The sequence below is a fragment of the Podarcis tiliguerta genome (genome assembly GCF_965153285.1).
Source record: "Podarcis tiliguerta genome assembly, chromosome: 1".
NCBI classification, from domain to species: Eukaryota; Metazoa; Chordata; class Lepidosauria; order Squamata; family Lacertidae; genus Podarcis; species Podarcis tiliguerta.
Window position 1 is genome coordinate 103,571,277 of NC_139534.1, and position 19,074 is coordinate 103,590,350.

The following is a 19,074-nucleotide window of genomic DNA, read 5'->3' on the forward strand; positions in this document are numbered from 1 at the left end:
CCTGACAATTCATGTGCAAAAAACAGAAGTAATGTAGTTTGTTTACTATTTGCAGCATGTAACTGATGTCCTATATTTCTAGAGTAATATTATTGTCGTTTAGTGGTGACCGCATGGACCAGAGCCTGCATGCTGGTAGCTTCGAGAACCCTGTCCAACCATCTCGTCCTCTTTCGTCCCCTTCTCCTTGTGCCCTCCATCTTTCCCAACATCAGGGTCTTTTCCAGGGAGTCTTCTCTGCTCATGAGGTGGCCAAAGTATTGGAGCCTCGGCTTCAGGATCTGTCCTTCCAGTGAGCACTCACGCCTGATTTCCTTAAGAATGGAGAGGTTTGATCTTCTTGCAGTCCATGGGACTCTCAAGAGTCTCCTCCAGCACCATAATTCAAAAGCATCAATTCTCCGGTGACCAGCCTTCTTTATGGTCCAGCTCTCACTTCCAGTGTATGGGAGGTGTATTTAAAATCGTTACTGTGCAATCCAATGTAAAGGTAAAGATTAAGGAGTCCTGACAGTTAAGTCCAGTCGTGAACGACTCTGGGGTTGCGGGGTTTGTCCGCAAACAGTTTTTCCGGGTCATGTGGCCAGCATGACTAAGCCGCTTCTGGCAAAACCAGAGTAGCGCACAGAAACACCGTTTACCTTCCCACCAGGGTGGTACCTATTTATCTACTTGCACTTTTATTTTATTTTTTAAGATCACGTTTTATTTTTCATTCAGAATTGCTGCGGGTTTTCATCATTCCTGCAGGTGGTAGCACAAAAGCTGCTATTTAAGCTGTGCATGTTGACACATACATCATATTAGAGTGACCTATAGAGACTCTAATCAAATCTACATTGAAGGAATTAAACTTAAAATGGCACATAGAGAGGAGACTCATAAATATATGGAGCCTTATTGCAACCTTATTGGTTTGTTTATAAGAATTCTATCCTGCCTTTCCACAGAAGACCCCTTAGGCAGCTTACAAAATTTAGCCATACGAAATCAGAATACAGTGGTACCTCGGGTTAAGAACTTAATTTGTTCTGGAGGTCTGTTCCTAACCTGAAACTGTTCTTAACCTGAGGTACCACTTTAGCTACTGGGGCTTCCCGCTGCTGCCACACCACCAGAGCACAATGCACTTTGACGTGCTTTCGAAATGCTAGGTTGGCAGGAGCTGGGACTGAACAATGGGAGCTCACCCTGCTGCGGGGATTTGAACCGCCGACCTTCCGATCGGCAAGCCCAAGGCTCAGTGGTTTACACCACAGTATACAAAATAGGCGATATACAAGGTAGAACTCGACTGCATAATTTGTGATACCGGGGATTGTGTTCATGCTTTCCACTAATTGGTGTTAAAAAAAAAATTAGACTGCAGATAGTACTTAATTTGATAATTATTTATTAAAATACAGCAAGTTTGACATTCGTTTTTTATGATGTCTGTTAAATACTTGCTTCGCTGTTTGTTTTTCATTCATTTTTTCACAGAGCAGAGGGGCTGCAGGCTGCTGGACCGGTTTCAGCAGGAGGCTTGAGGTGGCTCCTCCATTTGGGAAGGGGGGTGAGGGGGTAGCAACTGGGTAACTGCCTTCTAGGGGCTAGTAAAGGGTGGGCTTTTCTTTTCTTTCCAAAAATTTTTATTGGTTTTCCAAATTTATAACAAACATAAAAGAAAAACATTACAATATAAAAAACAAACAAACATACAAACGTTTTTTCGATGCAAAGCCATTTTTCTTATCAAACCTAAACAGTTCATTGAACTGATAATAAAGTAGCCAATCCAATTTATCTTTAATTTGCTCAAATGGTCTTAATTTAAATCCTTCATTATCTTCCAACAATAAATCCGAATATCTCAACCATTTATTCTCCATATTTAGCTTATTCTGGGCCTTTGCTTCGCTAGGTGAAGGGTGTGCTTTTCAACTCGCCCCTTCACAGGTGCCTCTCTTCTCCCCCTAGGATGCCCTCAGTTGGTCTCCAGGTCACTGTCCTCGCTGAGGCAGGAGGAGGAGGCATCGAGGACGGAGGTGAGGAGTGCCAGGTCCTTCTCAGGGAGCAGGCCGCACTCCTGCAGGAAGCCCTCCAGGTCCCCGGCGAAGAAGTCCTCACCCAGTTGGTCAGTGACACGGACAAAGTTGCCCACCAGTTCCCCACCCTTGTAGACCAGGAGTGCCGGCAGGGCGCCGGTGGTGAAGCGGGAGCTGGCGCCAATCAGGGAGCTCCGCACCCGGCAGAACTTGACCACGGGGTACTCAGTGGCCAGGCAGACCATGCATCCGTGGAGGGAGTCGGCCCCCGGGACATCATCCTCGTAGACGTGGACCATCACCAGGGAATTCTTGGGCGCTTTGTCAATGGTGTCCAGGAAGTCCTCCCCACTGTGGATCTCGACAACCTGCTTGAAGTGCTGCCCCCCGCGCAGCTGCAGCCGCATCTCCTCCATGCGCCGCTTGCGGTACTGCTGCAGGAATTCCTCGTCATCTGGGCCCTCACGCAGCGCGCTGTACTCCTGCAGGGTTAGCTTGCCATCCAGCTTTTTCTGGAGCTCCTGCCGCTTCTGCTTGTCCTCCTCGTCGTCCAGGTGGGACCTGCATGTCATCGAGAGCTTCTGGATGAGGCGCTTCATCTCCCGGCACTGCTCCTCCCGCTGCTCTGTCTCCAGCTGCTTGAATCTCCTCCAGTCGTTGATCACCCCTTTGGGGCCTGTGTTTACCGAACTGCCATCGCTGCTCAGCCTCTTTGACGTGGCCATCTGTTGGTTAGTGGGGTCGCAGCGTGCTGTTAAGTTCCCTTTCCACATTGCTAGTGCCACACAGTCTTCGAAAGATTTGAAATTATTCTTTGTAGGCAAGGAAGGGAAGACAAACAAATTCCCTGACAGGTCTCCTGCCACTCTTTCCCGTTGTTCCTGTGTAACTCTTTCTGCAGAATGTGGTTTGGAAGAGACTTCTAGATCTATAGTATGTTTCACACAAGGAAGAATGTAAGCTAGAAGAAAACAGAGAGGTAGTTTAGTGGAAGAAGGCGGCTCAAAGTATAAGTGTTGGAACGACAGGAATACATAGGGCTCAGGATCTGCGAGGAAGGGAATGGTTAGAAAATGGCATCCATGGAGAATACTGATTGCTGAAATCTTGGATTGAAAAAAACAAAACAAACCTCTCAACATTTCCTTAAGGAACAGAGGAGAACAGTACTTCAGATCTAGACAGGGATCAAAGCCACTACATATTCCTGTGCAAAGGGCTTCTGCTAGCCTAGTGCCCCCCAGTTTGAAAATGATGCTTTCAAAAGTAGTTTGCATGAGGCATTGTTAGGATCCAAGCAGTCTGGTTTGGAGGTGCAAGGAACTAACTGTAAGGCTAAGTGAGACAGGTAGGCTGTGCTGCTCACATGTCAAATTGGGCGCCAGAAGGCCGATCCTGATAGGGATCTGGTGTGTGGAGCCAAAAAGGCTCCTGCTTTAGAGAAACAGAGCATTTTCGAGGGCTTGCTCCAGTCTTTAACCTGCTAGGTATTGCTGTGTGACCACCATTGTCCTCTTGTCTGCAGCACTTTGCAGTGGAGTAAGAAAGTCAGCAGGAATCTGCTGCTCTTCTGCAATGTGCACACACACCCTGAATTTTTCCTGTGTGTTATTACATGCCTGCAATTCCTCCTGCAGCACCCGTTTTTCTGGCACCGCCCCCAGACACTGATTCCTCCTTCACCCCATTTTCCACAGCAGGCTCCCAAGGAGTGGAGAAATCAGGCAGAAGCTCCTCAGCTCCAGACAGTGCATCCTTCTGGGTTTTTTTAACACCAGTTAGTGTAAAGCATGAACACAAATCCCCGGTATTTCAAACTATGCAGTCGAGTTCTACCTTCCCATATATTACACTAGAAACTTTTGGAAGAGATAGGATTGTCTCTCTCAGTCTGAAAAACAAAGCAAAGAGCAAAAGAAAATGTACACAAAAAAGCCAGAGCCTTGCAAAAATAACAGGCAGCAGTCACATGCCACAAAAAGTAAAGAAACTACACTACTTCTGAAACTTTCATTTCTGTTTTTTTGCACACGAGAGATCAGGGGAAAGCGCGAACGCAGTCCCCCACTACCACAAATTATGCAGTCGAGTTTCCCGCATTTGGGGAAATCGCAGGGGTCAGCACACCCGCAGTGCAATGGATGAGCCTCACCCTGGGAAAACCTCCTTCATGATCAAGGTGTCTCCCCTGCCAGGTAAGTATGCTTTCTCCTCAGACCAGACCCGGGCCGCCGTCCTCCCGCACCCCTTCAAGGCACAGCGAGCATAACAAGACCCGCCCGAGGGCCCCGTCCCCGCTTCCCTTCGCCCGCTCGCAGTCGGGCATCCTCTACCGGCGCAGCCTGACGGAGCCCCGACCTCTCCGAAGGCCCGCGAAGCCCGTTTCTTGCTCCCCCATAATGCTCTGCGGCGGCGCCTTATCTGCATGTGAGAGTGGCTCCGCCTCCTCCCGCTCTTCCCAGCCAAGCCCCGCTCCGGCCAAAGGCCTCTGTTCCAACAGCCGCCTCGGCTGTAGTCCTTGTACTGTCCAGCCCTCGGCGCCTTGCCTGCAATTACTCTAAGGACAAGGACCAGACACGCTTTGGCTCCACAGCCCAAGGGTCAGGCCCGGGGCTGGTCATCCACCCCTGACGTTGAAGAAACAGACTTCAGTGATTCCTAAGGCGTTATTACTCACATTTGTCCGCCCAAGTGGTCCGCCTCTATTGCTGTGCTCCTCTCATTCCCCACCCCTCAGCTACGGAGTCCAGCTAGGGACAAACTTGTTAACCTAAATGTAGTTAACAGAAATACCACAGAGAAGGCGATCGGAGGCACTTTCCCAAGGAAAAGCTGCTGAGCAAAACAGAGGCAGAAGAGTTGCTGCAAAAAGGATCCGCAGGAACCTGACCGAATGCCTTAGCATTAAAAAGAAAACTGGGGTGTGGTGGGCAATGAGAATGCCATGAGAACTAGTGTGGAAATTAAAGCGAAGTGGAAAAGAAACCCCCTTCAGCTATTACCTGAAGAATACTCAATATACTGTATATACAAGACTTCCACAAACGCCGTAGGATGGTGCTACGGGCCACATGATCTCCTGCAATGATTTTCCAAATTTTTTTGCAGATAAAGTCGCTCAGATTCAAGAAGAGGTAGACTCCACCATGGGAGCAGGGCCGGGGCGGGAGAGTGCGAGAGTCCTGTCTAGTCAAGTTGTGTGGGATCAATTCCAATCTGTTACCCCCGAGGATGTGGACAGGCTGCTTGGACGAGTGAAACCAACCACTTGTCTCCTTGATCCTTGCCCATCCTGGCTTATAAAAGCCGGGAAGGACTGGGCGATGGGCTTCGTGGGGTGGTGAATGCCTCCCTCCGTGAGGGAGTCTTCCCAGACCCGCTGAAAGAGGCAGTTATTAAACCGCTTCTTAAAAAACCATCTTTAGATGCTGCCAATATGGCCAACTATTGCCCAGTCTCAAATCTTCCATTCTTGGGCAAGGTGATTGAGCGAGTGGTTGCTGAACAACTCCAGGCACGCCTGGAAGAAGCGGATCATTTGAATCCCTTCCAGTCAGGATTCAGGCCTCATCATGGGACTGAAACTGCCTTGGTCGCGCTGGTCGATGATCAAGGGATCAACCCCGGGCTAGGGACAAAGGTGAGAGCTGTTTCCTAGTTCTGCTGGATCTCTCAGCGGCTTTTGACACCATCGACCATAACATCCTTCTGGACCGTCTAGAGGGGCTGAGTATTGGGGGCACTGTCATACAGTGGTTCCGCTCCTTCCTCCTGGGCCGTGTTCAGAAAGTGGGGGGGGGATGAGTGTTCAGACCCCTGGGCTCTCACTTGTGGGGTGCCTCAGAGTTCTGTCCTCTCCCCCATGCTTTTCAACATCTACATGCAGCCGCTGGGAGAGATCATCAGGGGGTTTGGGCTGGGCGTTCATCAGTATGCGGATGATACCCAGCTCTACCTCTCTTTCAAATTGGAACCAGTGAAGGCGGTGAAGGTCCTGAGTGATTGTCTGGAGGCGGTTGGAGGATGGATGGCAGCTAACAGATTGAGGTTGAATCCTGATAAGACAGAAGTACTGTTTCTGGGGGACAGGAGGCGAGCGGGTGTGGAGGACTCCCTGGTCCTGAATGGGGTAACTGTGCCCCTGAAGGACCAGGTGCGCAGCCTGGGAGTCATTCTGGACTCACAGCTATCCATGGAGGCACAGTTCAATTCTGTGTCCAGGGCAGCTGTTTACCAGCTCCATCTGGTATGCAGGCTGAGACCCTATCTGCCCGCAGACTGTCGCGCCAGAGTGGTGCATGCTCTGGTTATTTCTCGCTTGGACTACTGCAATGCGCTCTATGTGGGGCTACCTTTGAAGGTGACCCAGAAACTACAACTAATCCAGAATGCGGTAGCTAGACTGGTGACTGGGAGCGGCCGCCGAGACCATATAACACCGGTCTTGAAAGACCTACACTGGCTCCCAGTACGTTTCCGAGTACAATTCAAAGTGTTGGTGCTGACCTTTAAAGCTCTAAACGGCCTCGGTCCAGTATACCTGAAGGAGCATCTCCACCCCATCATTCTGCCCAGACACTGAGGTCCAGCGCCGAGGGCCTTCTGGCGGTTCACTCGCTACGAGAAGCCAAGTTACAGGGAACCAGGCAGAGGGCCTTCTCGGTAGTGGCACCCGCCCTGTGGAACGCCCTCCCACCAGATGTCAAAGAGAAAAATAACTACCAAAACTTTAGAAGACATCTGAAGGCAGCCCTGTTTAGGGAAGCTTTTAATGTTTAATATTTTAGTGTTTTGTTGGAAGCCGCCCAGAGTGGCTGGGGAAACCCAGCCAGATGGGCAGGGTATAAATAATAAATTATTATTATTATTATTATTAATACTGCAAAGCCATTGTCTGCGGAAAAGCTTATAAAGCTAGAGCAACTTTGCAGTGTTTCTTGTGGATATCCAATCTGTTCATGTTAGAACGTAAGAAAAGGGGGATGAGACCCAACACCTACTGTACTTGGTGGAATGCTCTTCTCCCAGGGACCAACCAGACAGACGTGTCTCTTGTGAATCCCACAAGGAGGCCGTGAGCACAGGATCCCTTTGGCACTCCTGATTCCTAGCGAGTAGCACTCAACGTCAGGCAACTTTACTGACCAAGATGCGGCCAATTTCCTGAGAAGTTTGATTTTAATCAGAATTGCAACAAATTTGAAGGTGGAATACAATGTAGAAAAAGAGTATGAATAAGGCATATTAATTCTGTTGTTTGCACACTAGTCATTCCTCCTGCTGCACCCGTTTTTCTGGCACCCCCCCCCCAGGACACTGATTCCTCCTCACCCCATTTTCCACAGCAGGCCCCCAAGGAGTGGAGAAATCAGGCAGAAGCTCCTCAGCTCCAGACAGTGCATCCTTCTGGGTTTTTTTAACACTAGTTAGTGGAAAGCATGAACACAAATCCCCAGTATCAAAATTATGCAGTCGAGTTCTAACTTCTTGTATATTCTATATTGGTTTGCACAGTAACAATTTTAGATACACCTCCCATTTACTATACTAGAAACTTTTGGACGAGATAGGACTGTCTCAGTCTGAAAAACAAAGCAAAGAGCAAAAGAAAATGTACACAAAAATCATGGAACTTTGAAGTGTCAGGCATAGCTCTAATGGCTTTAGCCCAAACGTAGCAGAGTTTTCCTGCACAGCAAAGAAGCTAGTTGAGGTGGAAATGACTAGTCAGCTAGACTCAGAATAACTATTTACAGGATTTATTAAAAGGGAAAAGAAAACAGCAGAGTTTCTGCATATAAAACAAAGCAAAAATAAATCCTTTCTTTCTCTCTCTCAACCATACACAGCACTCCTACTCCTACCACACCTAACACAAACTGTGCTAGCATTCCCAGATAACAGAGTTGAGTGCTGGTCGTTAACCAATCAGAGTCAGTAGTTTCTAGGTCAAGCAGACCTTGGCTTTCTGCCAAGAGTAAATTGACACTGCCTTGAGTTAATTGTGTGAAGCCAGAATCTGTAAGTTTCCATGAGAATCAATTAACAGAAACTGAACACCCCCTCACAGATTCTGCTGGACAATTAACATCAAATAACACCTATGTAGGAGATTATTTTTCCAGCAAACCTAAACTCTTGCACATTTGCTTGTTCTTTATCTTTGCCAATGGTTTAGTTAATACATCTGCTACATTTTCTTCACTTGATACATAAGTACATGTGATTATATTGTCTTGTACACAGCAACGTACATTTTGGTATTTTACAGAGATATGTTTGGAACGTGATTTGAAACCCTCTGTTTTACTTAAGGTTATACAAGCCTGATTATCAATGTAAACTCGTACTGGTTCTCCACAATTTACATTTAAATCTGCTAACAAATGCTTGAAATAAATCACCTCGTTGCACAATTCACTCAATGCGGCGTACTCAGATTCCGTTGATGACACACTTACAATGTCTTGCTTGCGTGACCGCCAGCTGATTAAAGCTCCACCGACCATTATGACTAGTCCTGTGACAGATTTTCTATCTGGCAAATTTCCCCAGTCACTATCACAATAGCAAACCAACATTTCATCCTCTGAAGAATTTAATTGCAACATATAGCCAATTGTCTGTTTGAGGTATCTCAGAACTTGTTTTACCCCTTTCCAGGCATTTAGTGTGGGTTTTGAGACCAATCTACTTAATATGCCTACTGCGTAGCTAATATCAGGTCTGGACCACTGTGCTAGATACAATAAACTTCCAATTACAGAATGATATACATCAGGATGTTCAAATTCAGGACTCTCATCTATATGAAGTGTTTTTATGAAACCTGGATCCATAGGCACCACTGCCCCTTTGCAATCCTGCATCCCGTATGTAGTCAGTAGTTGTTTAACTTTGTTCTGCTGACTAATTAGGCAGCTGCCATCTTGGGCCCAGCACACTTCCAACCCTAGATATGTCCTAACTGGGCCTAAGTCTTTCATTTTACCAGAGGTTTAAGTTTGTACACCCACCTGCAGCCTACAATCTTTGCCCCCTCAGGCGCTGCTACTGGTGTAAAGACCTTGTGCTCATTCAGAGAGGACATCTCTTCCTCCATTGCCTGTTTCCAGAGCTCTGCCTCCTCTTTTGGTAACTTTAACACCTCCTGAAAACTCTTGGGCTCTGCAATTACACTAAACACATTTGCAGTATCCGGAGAAAAACGCACCGGAGGCACTCCTTTGTTTTGTCTTTTAGATCTTCTGGGAGAAAATTTTTCTTCTGACCCACTTTCCTCCTCAGAACTACGACCTCTCTTTTGTTGCTTAGCAACTGGTCTCTGGCTAATTCCACTTTCTTGAGAGCTCTTATCTGAACTTTCCTCCCCCTCAGACTCTGATTCTTTATGTTTACCTTCAGAGTCATGAAGCTCCTGAGAAGGTTCAAACCAAACCTCAGTATTGGCATGTAGTCTCTCCCAGCCACTATGTTCACAAAAACTGGCATTCCTGGAGATCACAATGCCATTTGTCCCTTCAGCAAAGCGGAAACCTTTTCCCAGCTCCTGGTAACCCACAAACACTAACTGTTTGGTCTTAGGATCTCCCTTCTTTCTCATTTGTTTTGGAATTAATACCCAGGCTTTTGATCCAAACACATGCAAATGGTCAATTTTGGGTTTTTTGTGAAACAATTTAAAGTACGGAGTTGTACCTATTGTTTGATGAAAGAGCCTATTTTGGAGATAACACGCGGTGAGCATGCTCTCCCCCCAATAAGACATGGGCAAATCAGCATCATCAAGCATGGCAAACATCATATCTTGTAAAGATCTATGTTTTCGCTCTGCAACGCCATTCTCCTCTGGGGAAAAAGCGTTCGTTTTTCTATGCCCAATGCCACGCTTTTGTAACCAATCTCTAAAAGCATTTGACATAAATTCGCCACCTCTGTCCGTCTGAATCCTTTTGAGTTTAGTGGACAGAAATCTTTCCACAGATGCCACCCAGCCTTTAAACTTAGTGAACACATCACCCTTATTCTTCATGGGAAAAACCCAAGAGTAACGCGTGGCGTCATCCACAATTGTTAATGAAAAACGCGATCCACCCCTGCTTACAGGAAATGGACCAATTACGTCCATGTGAACCAGCTGTAGCGGTGACTCACTAACTCTGTCACTTCTGGGGTAAGAGACTCTGTGGGTTTTAACCTTTTTACAAACATTACAATCAAGGTACTTGTTACAACTCTTTAACTCACCCCCATCAGCCAATTCAGACATTTTTAGTACACTTTTCCAGCAAGCATGCCCCATTTTCCTATGCAATAAGTGCACACAGTTGTCATGTATAGCTTTGTTATTCACTGCAGGCTGAGATTTACTGACTACTGCTGCAACTTGAGATCCTGCTTTAAGCCAAAACAAGCCTCCCTCTGACTTAGCAGTGCCTAAAATCTCACCAGCCTTCTTAATAATGCAACTGTCTCCTTCAAAATGCACTTTAAACCCAGCTTTTAGCAAACAATCTACAGACATCAGATTGCTCCTTAATGAAGGTACACAAAGTACATTTTGCAGGCATTCACGAAGACAAGGAACAAAAACTGCACCCCCCGAAATCACTTCGGAAGTACTTCCGTCTGCTAGAGCCACCTGGCTGCGCTGTGCTGAGTTCTTGGAAACAAACAATTCATCTGAATTTACGATGTGCCGAGACGCTCCCGAATCGACCACCCAGACAGCTTGTTTCTCATCAGCAATCTTGACCTCTGCGGTCACCAGCTGAGCCGACTGTTTTCGTTTGAAGAATTTCTTTTTACGCTGCTGCAGCTGATCTCGTCTCTGCTCCTGCACCGGCCACTGAGACTTGACCAACTCCGGACATTGTCGTTTTAGATGCGCTGAAGACCCACATTGGAAACAACGCCTAACAGCAAACGCTGACTCCTCACCGGTACGCTGCTTTTGCGTCACCTCTGGCACGGCATGAGAACTCCTTCCATACCGCCCGCCTGTAGAAGCCTCTGCAGCAAACGACCTTTCTTGCCTCTTCTGCCATTCTTCAATCAAACGCCCAGTGACATAACTGACTGATAAATCACGCTCCTGTAAACCTTCTAGAGACAAAACTAAATTATCCCAGCTTTCCGGGAGAGAACTCAAAATAATAGCCACCTTCTCCTGCTGGTCTAACGCACAGTCTCTTTCCTGTAGCGCAGTAAACTTTAACTGTAAACTGTGTAGGTGTTCCTGCATTGTAACCCCAGGCTGTAACATTGCCTTGTACAATGCCTTGCGAATGAACAGCTTGGAAACCGCTGTCTCACGCACATGGAGTTCTTTAAGTGCTTGCCACACACCTCTAGCTGTCTTGATTCCCCTCACATACGGCAACTGGGAATCTTCCAGCCCCAAGACAATTGTGGCCCTTGCTCTTTGATCTTTATCGAGGTCTTCATCATCAGGCTTCGCAGGAAACTTACTCACCACTTGCCAGAGACGATCCCTCTGCAGCACTGCCTGCATGCGTTCCGACCACAGCAAGTAATTGGAGTCATTCAGACGCTCAAAAGCCATCTGAACTGGTTGTGAGGCCATCTTGAGAGCGATGTCCCTGGAACCCGGAACCAGCTACTCACGACCACCGAGAGAGAAAACAGGAACCACAGCAACCAGCATTCACACGCTGCGTCTGTTGTCCTTGTGTCCACTGCGTCACCAGCTCACAACAGTCGGGAACCAGCCAGTGTCCATCTGCTGCACCAACAGGAACAACAACTTCTGGAACTACTGGAACCAACACCGTTGATGCTGACACCACCACAACTCAGGCTGGCAGCACAATACCCATAACCTCATGGAACTTTGAAGTGTCAGGCATAGCTCTAATGGCTTTAGCCCAAACGTAGCAGAGTTTTCCTGCACAGCAAAGAAGCTAGTTGAGGTGGAAATGACTAGTCAGCTAGACTCAGAATAACTATTTACAGGATTTATTAAAAGGGAAAAGAAAACAGCAGAGTTTCTGCATATAAAACAAAGCAAAAATAAATCCTTTCTTTCTCTCTCTCAACCATACACAGCACTCCTACTCCTACCACACCTAACACAAACTGTGCTAGCATTCCCAGATAACAGAGTTGAGTGCTGGTCGTTAACCAATCAGAGTCAGTAGTTTCTAGGTCAAGCAGACCTTGGCTTTCTGCCAAGAGTAAATTGACACTGCCTTGAGTTAATTGTGTGAAGCCAGAATCTGTAAGTTTCCATGAGAATCAATTAACAGAAACTGAACAAAAAAAGCCACGAATCCTGTAAAGAAACAGGCACCAGTCACGTGCCACAAAAAGTAAAGAAACTACATTACTTCCAGAACTTTCATTTCTGCTTTTTGCACATGAATTGTCAGGGGAAAGCGCGAACGCAGTCCCCCACTACCACAAATTATGCAGTCGAGTTTCCCGCATTTGGGGAAATCGCAGGGGTCAGCACACCCGCAGTGCAATGGATGAGCCTCACCCTGGGAAAACCTCCTTCATGATCAAGGTGTCTCCCCTGCCAGGTAAGTATGCTTTCTCAGCAGACCGGACCCGGGCCGCCGTCCTCCCGCACCCCTTCAAAGCACAGCGAACATACCAAGCCCTGCCCGAGGGCCCCGTCCCCGCTTCCCTTCGCCCGCTCGCAGTCGGGCATCCTCTACCCGTCCAGCCTGACGGAGCCCCGACCTCTCCGAAGGCCCGCGAAGCCCGTTACATGCTCCCCCATAATGCTCCGCGGCGCCGCCTCATCTGCATGCAAGAGTGGCTCCGCCTCCTCCCGCTCTTCCCAGCCAAGCCCCGCTCCGGCCAAAGGCCTCTGTTCCAACAGCCGCCTGGGTTGTAGTCCTTGTACTGTCCAGCCCTCGGCGCCTTGCCTGCAATTACTCTAAGGACAGGGACCAGACACGCTTTGGCTCCACAGCCCAAGGGTCAGGTCCGGGGCTGGTCATCCACCCCTGACGTTGAAGAAACAGACTTCAGTGATTCCTAAGGCGTTATTACTCACATTTGTCTGCCCAAGTGGTCCGCCTCTATTGCTGTGCTCCTCTCATTCCCCACCCCTTAGCTACGGAGTCCAGCTAGGGACAAACTTGTTAACCTAAATGTAGTTAACAGAAATACCACAGAAAAGGCAATCGAAGGCACTTTCCCAAGGAAAAGCTACTGAGCAAAACAGAGGCAGAAGGGTTGCTGCAAAAAGGATCCGCAGGAACCTGACTGAATGCCTTAGCATTAAAAAGAAAACTGGGGTGTGGTGGGCAATGAGAATGCCATGAGAAGAACTAGTGTGGAAATTAAAGCGAGGTGGAAAAGAAACCCCCTTCAGCTATTACCTGAAGAATACTCAATATATATACAAGATTTCCACAAACGCCGTAGGATGGTGCTATGGGCCACATGATCTCCTGCAATGATTTTGCAAAGTTTTTTGCAGATAAAGTCGCTCAGATTCGAGAAGAGATAGACTCCACCATGGGAGCAGGACCGGGGCGGGAGAGTGCGAGAGTCCTGTCTAGTCAAGTTGTGTGGGATCAATTCCAATCTGTTACCTCCGAGGATGTGGACAGGCTGCTTGGACGAGTGAAACCAACCACTTGTCTCCTTGATCCTTGCCCACCCAGGCTTATAAAAGCTAGCCGGGAAGGACTGGGCGATGGGCTTCATGGGGTGGTGAATGCCTCCCTCTGTGAGGGAGCCTTGCCAGACCCGCTGAAAGAGGCAGTTATTAAACCGCTTCTTAAAAAACCATCTTTAGATGCTGCCAATATGGCCAACTATTGCCCAGTCTCAAATCTTCCATTCTTGGGCAAGGTGATTGAGCGAGTGGTTGCTGAACAACTCCAGGCACGCCTGGAAGAAGCGGATCATTTGAATCCCTTCTAGTCAGGATTCAGGCCTCATCATGGGACTGAAACTGCCTTGGTCACGCTGGTCAATGATCTCCGGCGGGCTAGGGACAAAGGTGAGAGCTGTTTCCTAGTTCTGCTGGATCTCTCAGCGGCTTTTGACACCATCGACCATAACATCCTTCTGGACTGTCTAGAGGGGCTGGGAGCTGGGGGCACTGTTATACAGTGGTTCCGCTCCTTCCTCCTGGGCCGTGTTCAGAAAGTGGGGGGGGGGATGAGTGTTCAGACCCCTGGGCTCTCACTTGTGGGGTGCCTCAGGGTTCTGTCCTCTCCCCCATGCTTTTCAACATCTACATGCAGCCGCTGGAAGAGATCATCAGGAGGTTTGGGCTGGGTGTTCATCGGTATGTGGATGATACCCAGCTCTACCTCTCTTTCAAATCGGAACCAGTGAAGGCGGTGAAGGTCCTGTGTGAGTGTCTGGAGGCGGTTGGAGGATGGATGGTGGCTAACAGATTGAGGTTGAATCCTGACAAGACAGAAGTACTGTTTTTGAGGGAGAGGAGGCGGGCGGGTGTGGAGGACTCCCTGGTCCTGAATGGGGTAACTGTGCCCCTGAAGGACCAGGTGCGCAGCCTGGGAGTCATTCTGGACTCACAGCTGTCCATGGAGGCACAGGTTAATTCTGTGTCCAGGGCAGCTGTTTACCAGGTATGCAGGCTGAGACCCTACCTGCCCGCAGACTGTCTCGCCAGAGTGGTGCATGCTCTGGTTATTTCTCACTTGGACTACTGCAATGCGCTCTATGTGGGGCTACCTTTGAAGGTGACCCGGAAACTACAACTAATCCAGAATGCAGTAGCTAGACTGGTGACTGGAAGCGGCCGCCGAGACCATATAACACCGGTCTTGAAATACCTATACTGCCTCAAAGTACGTTTCTGAGCACAATTCAAAGTGTTGGTGCTGACCTTTAAAGCCCTAAACAGCCTCGGTCCAGTATACCTGAAGGAGTGTCTCGATCCCCATCTTTCAACTTGGACACTGAGGTCCAGCGCCGAGGGCCTTCTGGTGGTTCACTCGCTACGAGAAGCCAAGTTACAGGGAACCAGGCAGAGGGCCTTCTCGGTAGTGGCACCCGCCCTGTGGAACGCCCTCCCACCAGATGTCAAAGAAAAAAATAACTACCAAAACTTTAGAAGACATCTGAAGGCAGCCCTGTTTAGGGAAGCTTTTAATGTTTAATATTTTAGTGTTTTGTTGGAAGCCGCCCAGAGTGGCTGGGGAAACCCAGCCAGATGGGCCGGGTATAAATAAATTATTATTATTATTATTATTATTACTACTACTACTGCAAAGCCATTGTCTGCGGAAAAGCTTATAAAGCTGGAGCAACTTTGCAGTGTTTCTTGTGGATATCCAATCTGTTCATGATAGAACGTAAGAAAACGGGGATGAGACCCAACACCTACTGTACTTGGTGGAATGCTCTTCTCCCAGGGACCAACCAGACAGACGTGTCTCTTGTGAATCCCACAAGGAGGCTGTGAGGACAGGATCCCTTCAGCACTCCTGATTCCTAGCAAGTAGCACTGAACGTCAGGCAACTTTACTGACCAAAATAATAATAATAATAATAATAATAATAATAATAATTTATTATTTATACCCCGCCCATCTGGCCGGGTTTCCCCAGCCACTCTGGGCGGCTTCCAAAAGAATATTAAAATACTGTGATACATCAAACATTAAAAGCTTCCCTAAACAGGGCTGCCTTCAGATGTCTTCTAAAACGTACTGGGAGCCAATGTAGGTCTTTCAAGACCAGTGTTATATGGTCTCGGCGGCTGCTCCCAGTCACCAGTCTGGCCGCTGCATTCTGGATTAGTTGTAGTTTCCGGGTCACCTTCAAAGGTAGCCCCACGTAGAGCGCATTGCAGTAGTCCAAGCGGGAGATAACCAGAGCATGCACCACTCTGGCAAGGCAGTCCGCGGGCAGATAGGGTCTCAGCCTACGTACCAGATGGAGCTGGTACACAGCTGCCCTGGACACGGATTTAACCTGTGCCTCCATGGACAGCTGTGAGTCCAAAATGACTCCCAGGCTGCGCACCTGGTCCTTCAGGGGCACAGTTACCCCATTCAGGACCAGGAAATCCTCCACACCTGCCCGCCTCCTGTCCCCCAGAAACAGTACTTCTGTCTTGTCAGGATTCAATCTCAATCTGTTTGCCGCCATCCATCCTCCAACCGCCTCCAGACACTCACACAGGACCGTCACCGCCTTCACTGGTTCTGATTTGAAAGAGAGGTAGAGCTGGGTATCATCCGCATACTGATGAACACCCAGCCCAAACCTCCTGATGATCTCTCCCAGCGGCTGCATATAGATGTTAAAAAGCATGGGGGAGAGGACAGAACCCTGAGGCACCCCACAAGTGAGAGCCCAGGGGTCTGAACACTCATCCCCCACCACAATGCGGCCGATTTCCTGAGAAGTTTGATTTTAATCAGAATTGCGACAAATTTGAAAGTGGAATACAATGTAGAAAAAGAGTATGAATAAGGCATATTAATTCTGTTGTTTGCACACTAGTCATTCCTCCTGCTGCACCCGTTTTTCTGGCACACACCCCCCCCCCCCAGGACACTGATTCCTCCTTCACCCTCCTCACCACAGCAGGCCCCCAAGGAGTGGAGAAATCAGGCAGAAGCCCCTCAGCTGCAGGCAGTGCATCCTTCTGGGTTTTTTTAACACCAGTTAGTGTAAAGCATGAACACAATCCCCGGTATCTCAAATTATGCAGTCGAGTTCTAACTTCTTGTTATGTTTTGTATATTCTATATTGGATTGCACAGTAACAATTTTAGATACACCTCCCATATACTACACTAGAAACTTTTGGACTCCGTAGGACTGTCTCAGTCTGAAAAACAAAGCAAAGAGCAAAAGAAAACGTACACAAAAAAGCCAGAGTCCTGCAAATGAACAGGGACCAGTCACATGCCACAAAAAGTAAAGAAATTACATTACTTCTAGAACTTTCATTTCTGTTTTTTGCACCTGAATTGTCAGGGGAAAGCGCGAACGCAGTCCCCCACTACCACAAATTATGCAGTCGAGTTTCCCGCATTTGGGGAAATCGCAGGGGTCAGCACACCCGCAGTGCAATGGATGAGCCTCACCCTGGGAAAACCTCCTTCATGATCAAGGTGTCTCCCCTGCCAGGTAAGTATGCTTTCTCATCAGACCGGACAACGGCCGCCGTCCTCCCGCACCCCTTCAAGGCACAGCGAACATACCAAGCCCTGCCCGAGGGCCCCGTCCCCGCTTCCCTTCGCCCGCTCGCAGTCGGGCATCATCCACCGGCCCAGCCTGACGGAGCCACGACCTCTCCGAAGGCCCGCGAAGCCCGTTTCTTGCTCCCCCATAATGCTCCACGGCGCCGCCTCATCTGCATGCGAGACTGGCTCCGCCTCCTCCCCCTCTTCCCGCCCAAGCCCCGCTCCGGCCAAAGGCCTCTGTTCCAACGGCCGCCTCGGCTGTAGTCCTTGTACTGTCCAGCCCTCGGCGCCTTGCCTGCAATTACTCTAAGGGCAAGGACCAGACACGCTTTGGCTCAAAGGCCCAAGGGTCAGGCCCGGGGCTGGTTACCCACCCCCAGACGTTGAAGAAACAGACTTTAGTGATTCCTAAGGCGTTATTTGTCTGCCCAAGTGGTCCGCCTCTAATTCTGTGCTCCTCTCATTCCCCACCCCTCAGCTACGGAGTCCAGCTAGGGACAAACTTGTTAACCTAAATGTAGTTAACAGAAATACAGTGGTACCTCGGATTAAGTACTTAATTCGTTCCGGAGGTCCGTACTTAACCTGAAACTGTTCTTAACCTGAAGCACCACTTTAGCTAATGGGGCCTCCCGCTGCCGCCGAAGCACGATTTCTGTTCTCATCCGGAAGCAAAATTCTTAACCTGAAGCACTATTTCTGGAGTGTGTAACCTGAAGCGTATGTAACCCGAGGTACCACTGTACTACAGAGAGGCGATTGGAGGCACTTTCCCAAGGAAAAGCTACTGAGCAAAACGGAGGCAGAAGAGTTGCTGCGGAAAGGATCCGCAGGAACCTGACCGAATGCCTTAGCATTAAAAAGAAACGTGGGGTGCGGTGGGCAATGAGAATGCCATGAGAAGAACTAGTGTGGAAATTAAAGCCAGATGGAAAAGAAACCTTGTTCAGCTATTACCTGAAGAATGCTCAATATACATACAAGATTTCCACGAATGCCGTAGGATGGCGCTACTGCAAAGCCATTGTCTGCAGGAAAGCTTATAAAGCCAGGCAACTTCGCAGTGTTTCTTGTGGAAATGCAATCTGTTGATATTAGAACGTAAGAAAACGGGAATGAAACCCAACACGCACTTGGTGCAACGCTCTTCTCCCGTGGACCAACCAGGCAGTCGTGTCTCTTGCGAATCCCACAAAGAGACCAGAGCACAGGATCCCTTCGGGCTGGAGCCGGATAGTCGGTAGGACCAATGCCTAAGCCAAATGCCTCTCATTCCTGAATTCAATAAAGTTGTGGCCTAATTCGCCCATTTTAACCTTAAATGATGGTGTCTCGTGTCTTTATTCATCCTGGTGGGGGGCGGGAACTCGCCACGCAAAGAGACCAGAGCACAGGATCCCTTCGGCACTCGTGATTCCTAAGTAAGTAGCACTCATCGGCGCGCAACTTTACTGACCAAAGTGCGACCAGAAAGTGAAATGCAACATAGAAAAATAATGTGAACAAAGCACATCAATTCTGTTTTTTGCACAAGAATGATCAGGGGAAAGCGCGAACGCAGTCCCCCACTACCACAAATTATGCAGTCGAGTTTCCCGCATTTGGGGAAATCGCAGGGGTCAGCACACCCGCAGTGCAATGGATGAGCCTCACCCTGGGAAAACCTCCTTCATGATCAAGGTGTCTCCCCTGCCAGGTAAGTATGCTTTCTCCTCAGACCGGACCCCGGCCGCCGTCCTCCCGCACCCCTTCAAAGCACAGCGAGCATACCAAGCCCTGCCCGAGTGCCCCGTCCCCGCTTTCCTTCCCTCGCTCGCAATCGGGCATCATGTACCCGTCCAGGCAGACGGAGCCACGACCTCTCCGAGGGCCCGCGAAGCCCGTTTCTTGCT

General features: G+C 48.7%; 1 protein-coding gene across 5 annotated transcripts; it reads right to left on the bottom strand.

Annotated features, from left to right (window-relative positions):
• Positions 1-1,370: 1,370 nt before the first annotated feature.
• LOC310683289 (phosducin-like protein) lies at positions 1,371-19,074 on the bottom strand. Of its 5 annotated transcripts, XM_083453082.1 has the most exons (3): positions 18,714-19,074; positions 7,033-7,291; positions 1,371-2,988 (listed from the first exon to the last, which is right to left on the bottom strand). In XM_083453082.1, exons 2-3 carry the CDS (start codon positions 7,268-7,270, stop codon positions 1,967-1,969), a joined length of 1,260 nt encoding a protein of 419 aa, XP_083309208.1. In that variant the 5' UTR covers positions 7,271-7,291; positions 18,714-19,074; the 3' UTR covers positions 1,371-1,966. The 5 variants fall into 5 exon arrangements, with proteins under 5 accessions (XP_083309208.1, XP_083309211.1, XP_083309212.1 ...); XM_083453085.1 differs by lacking the exons at positions 7,033-7,291; positions 18,714-19,074 and adding an exon at positions 18,140-18,176; XM_083453086.1 differs by lacking the exons at positions 7,033-7,291; positions 18,714-19,074 and adding an exon at positions 16,927-17,327.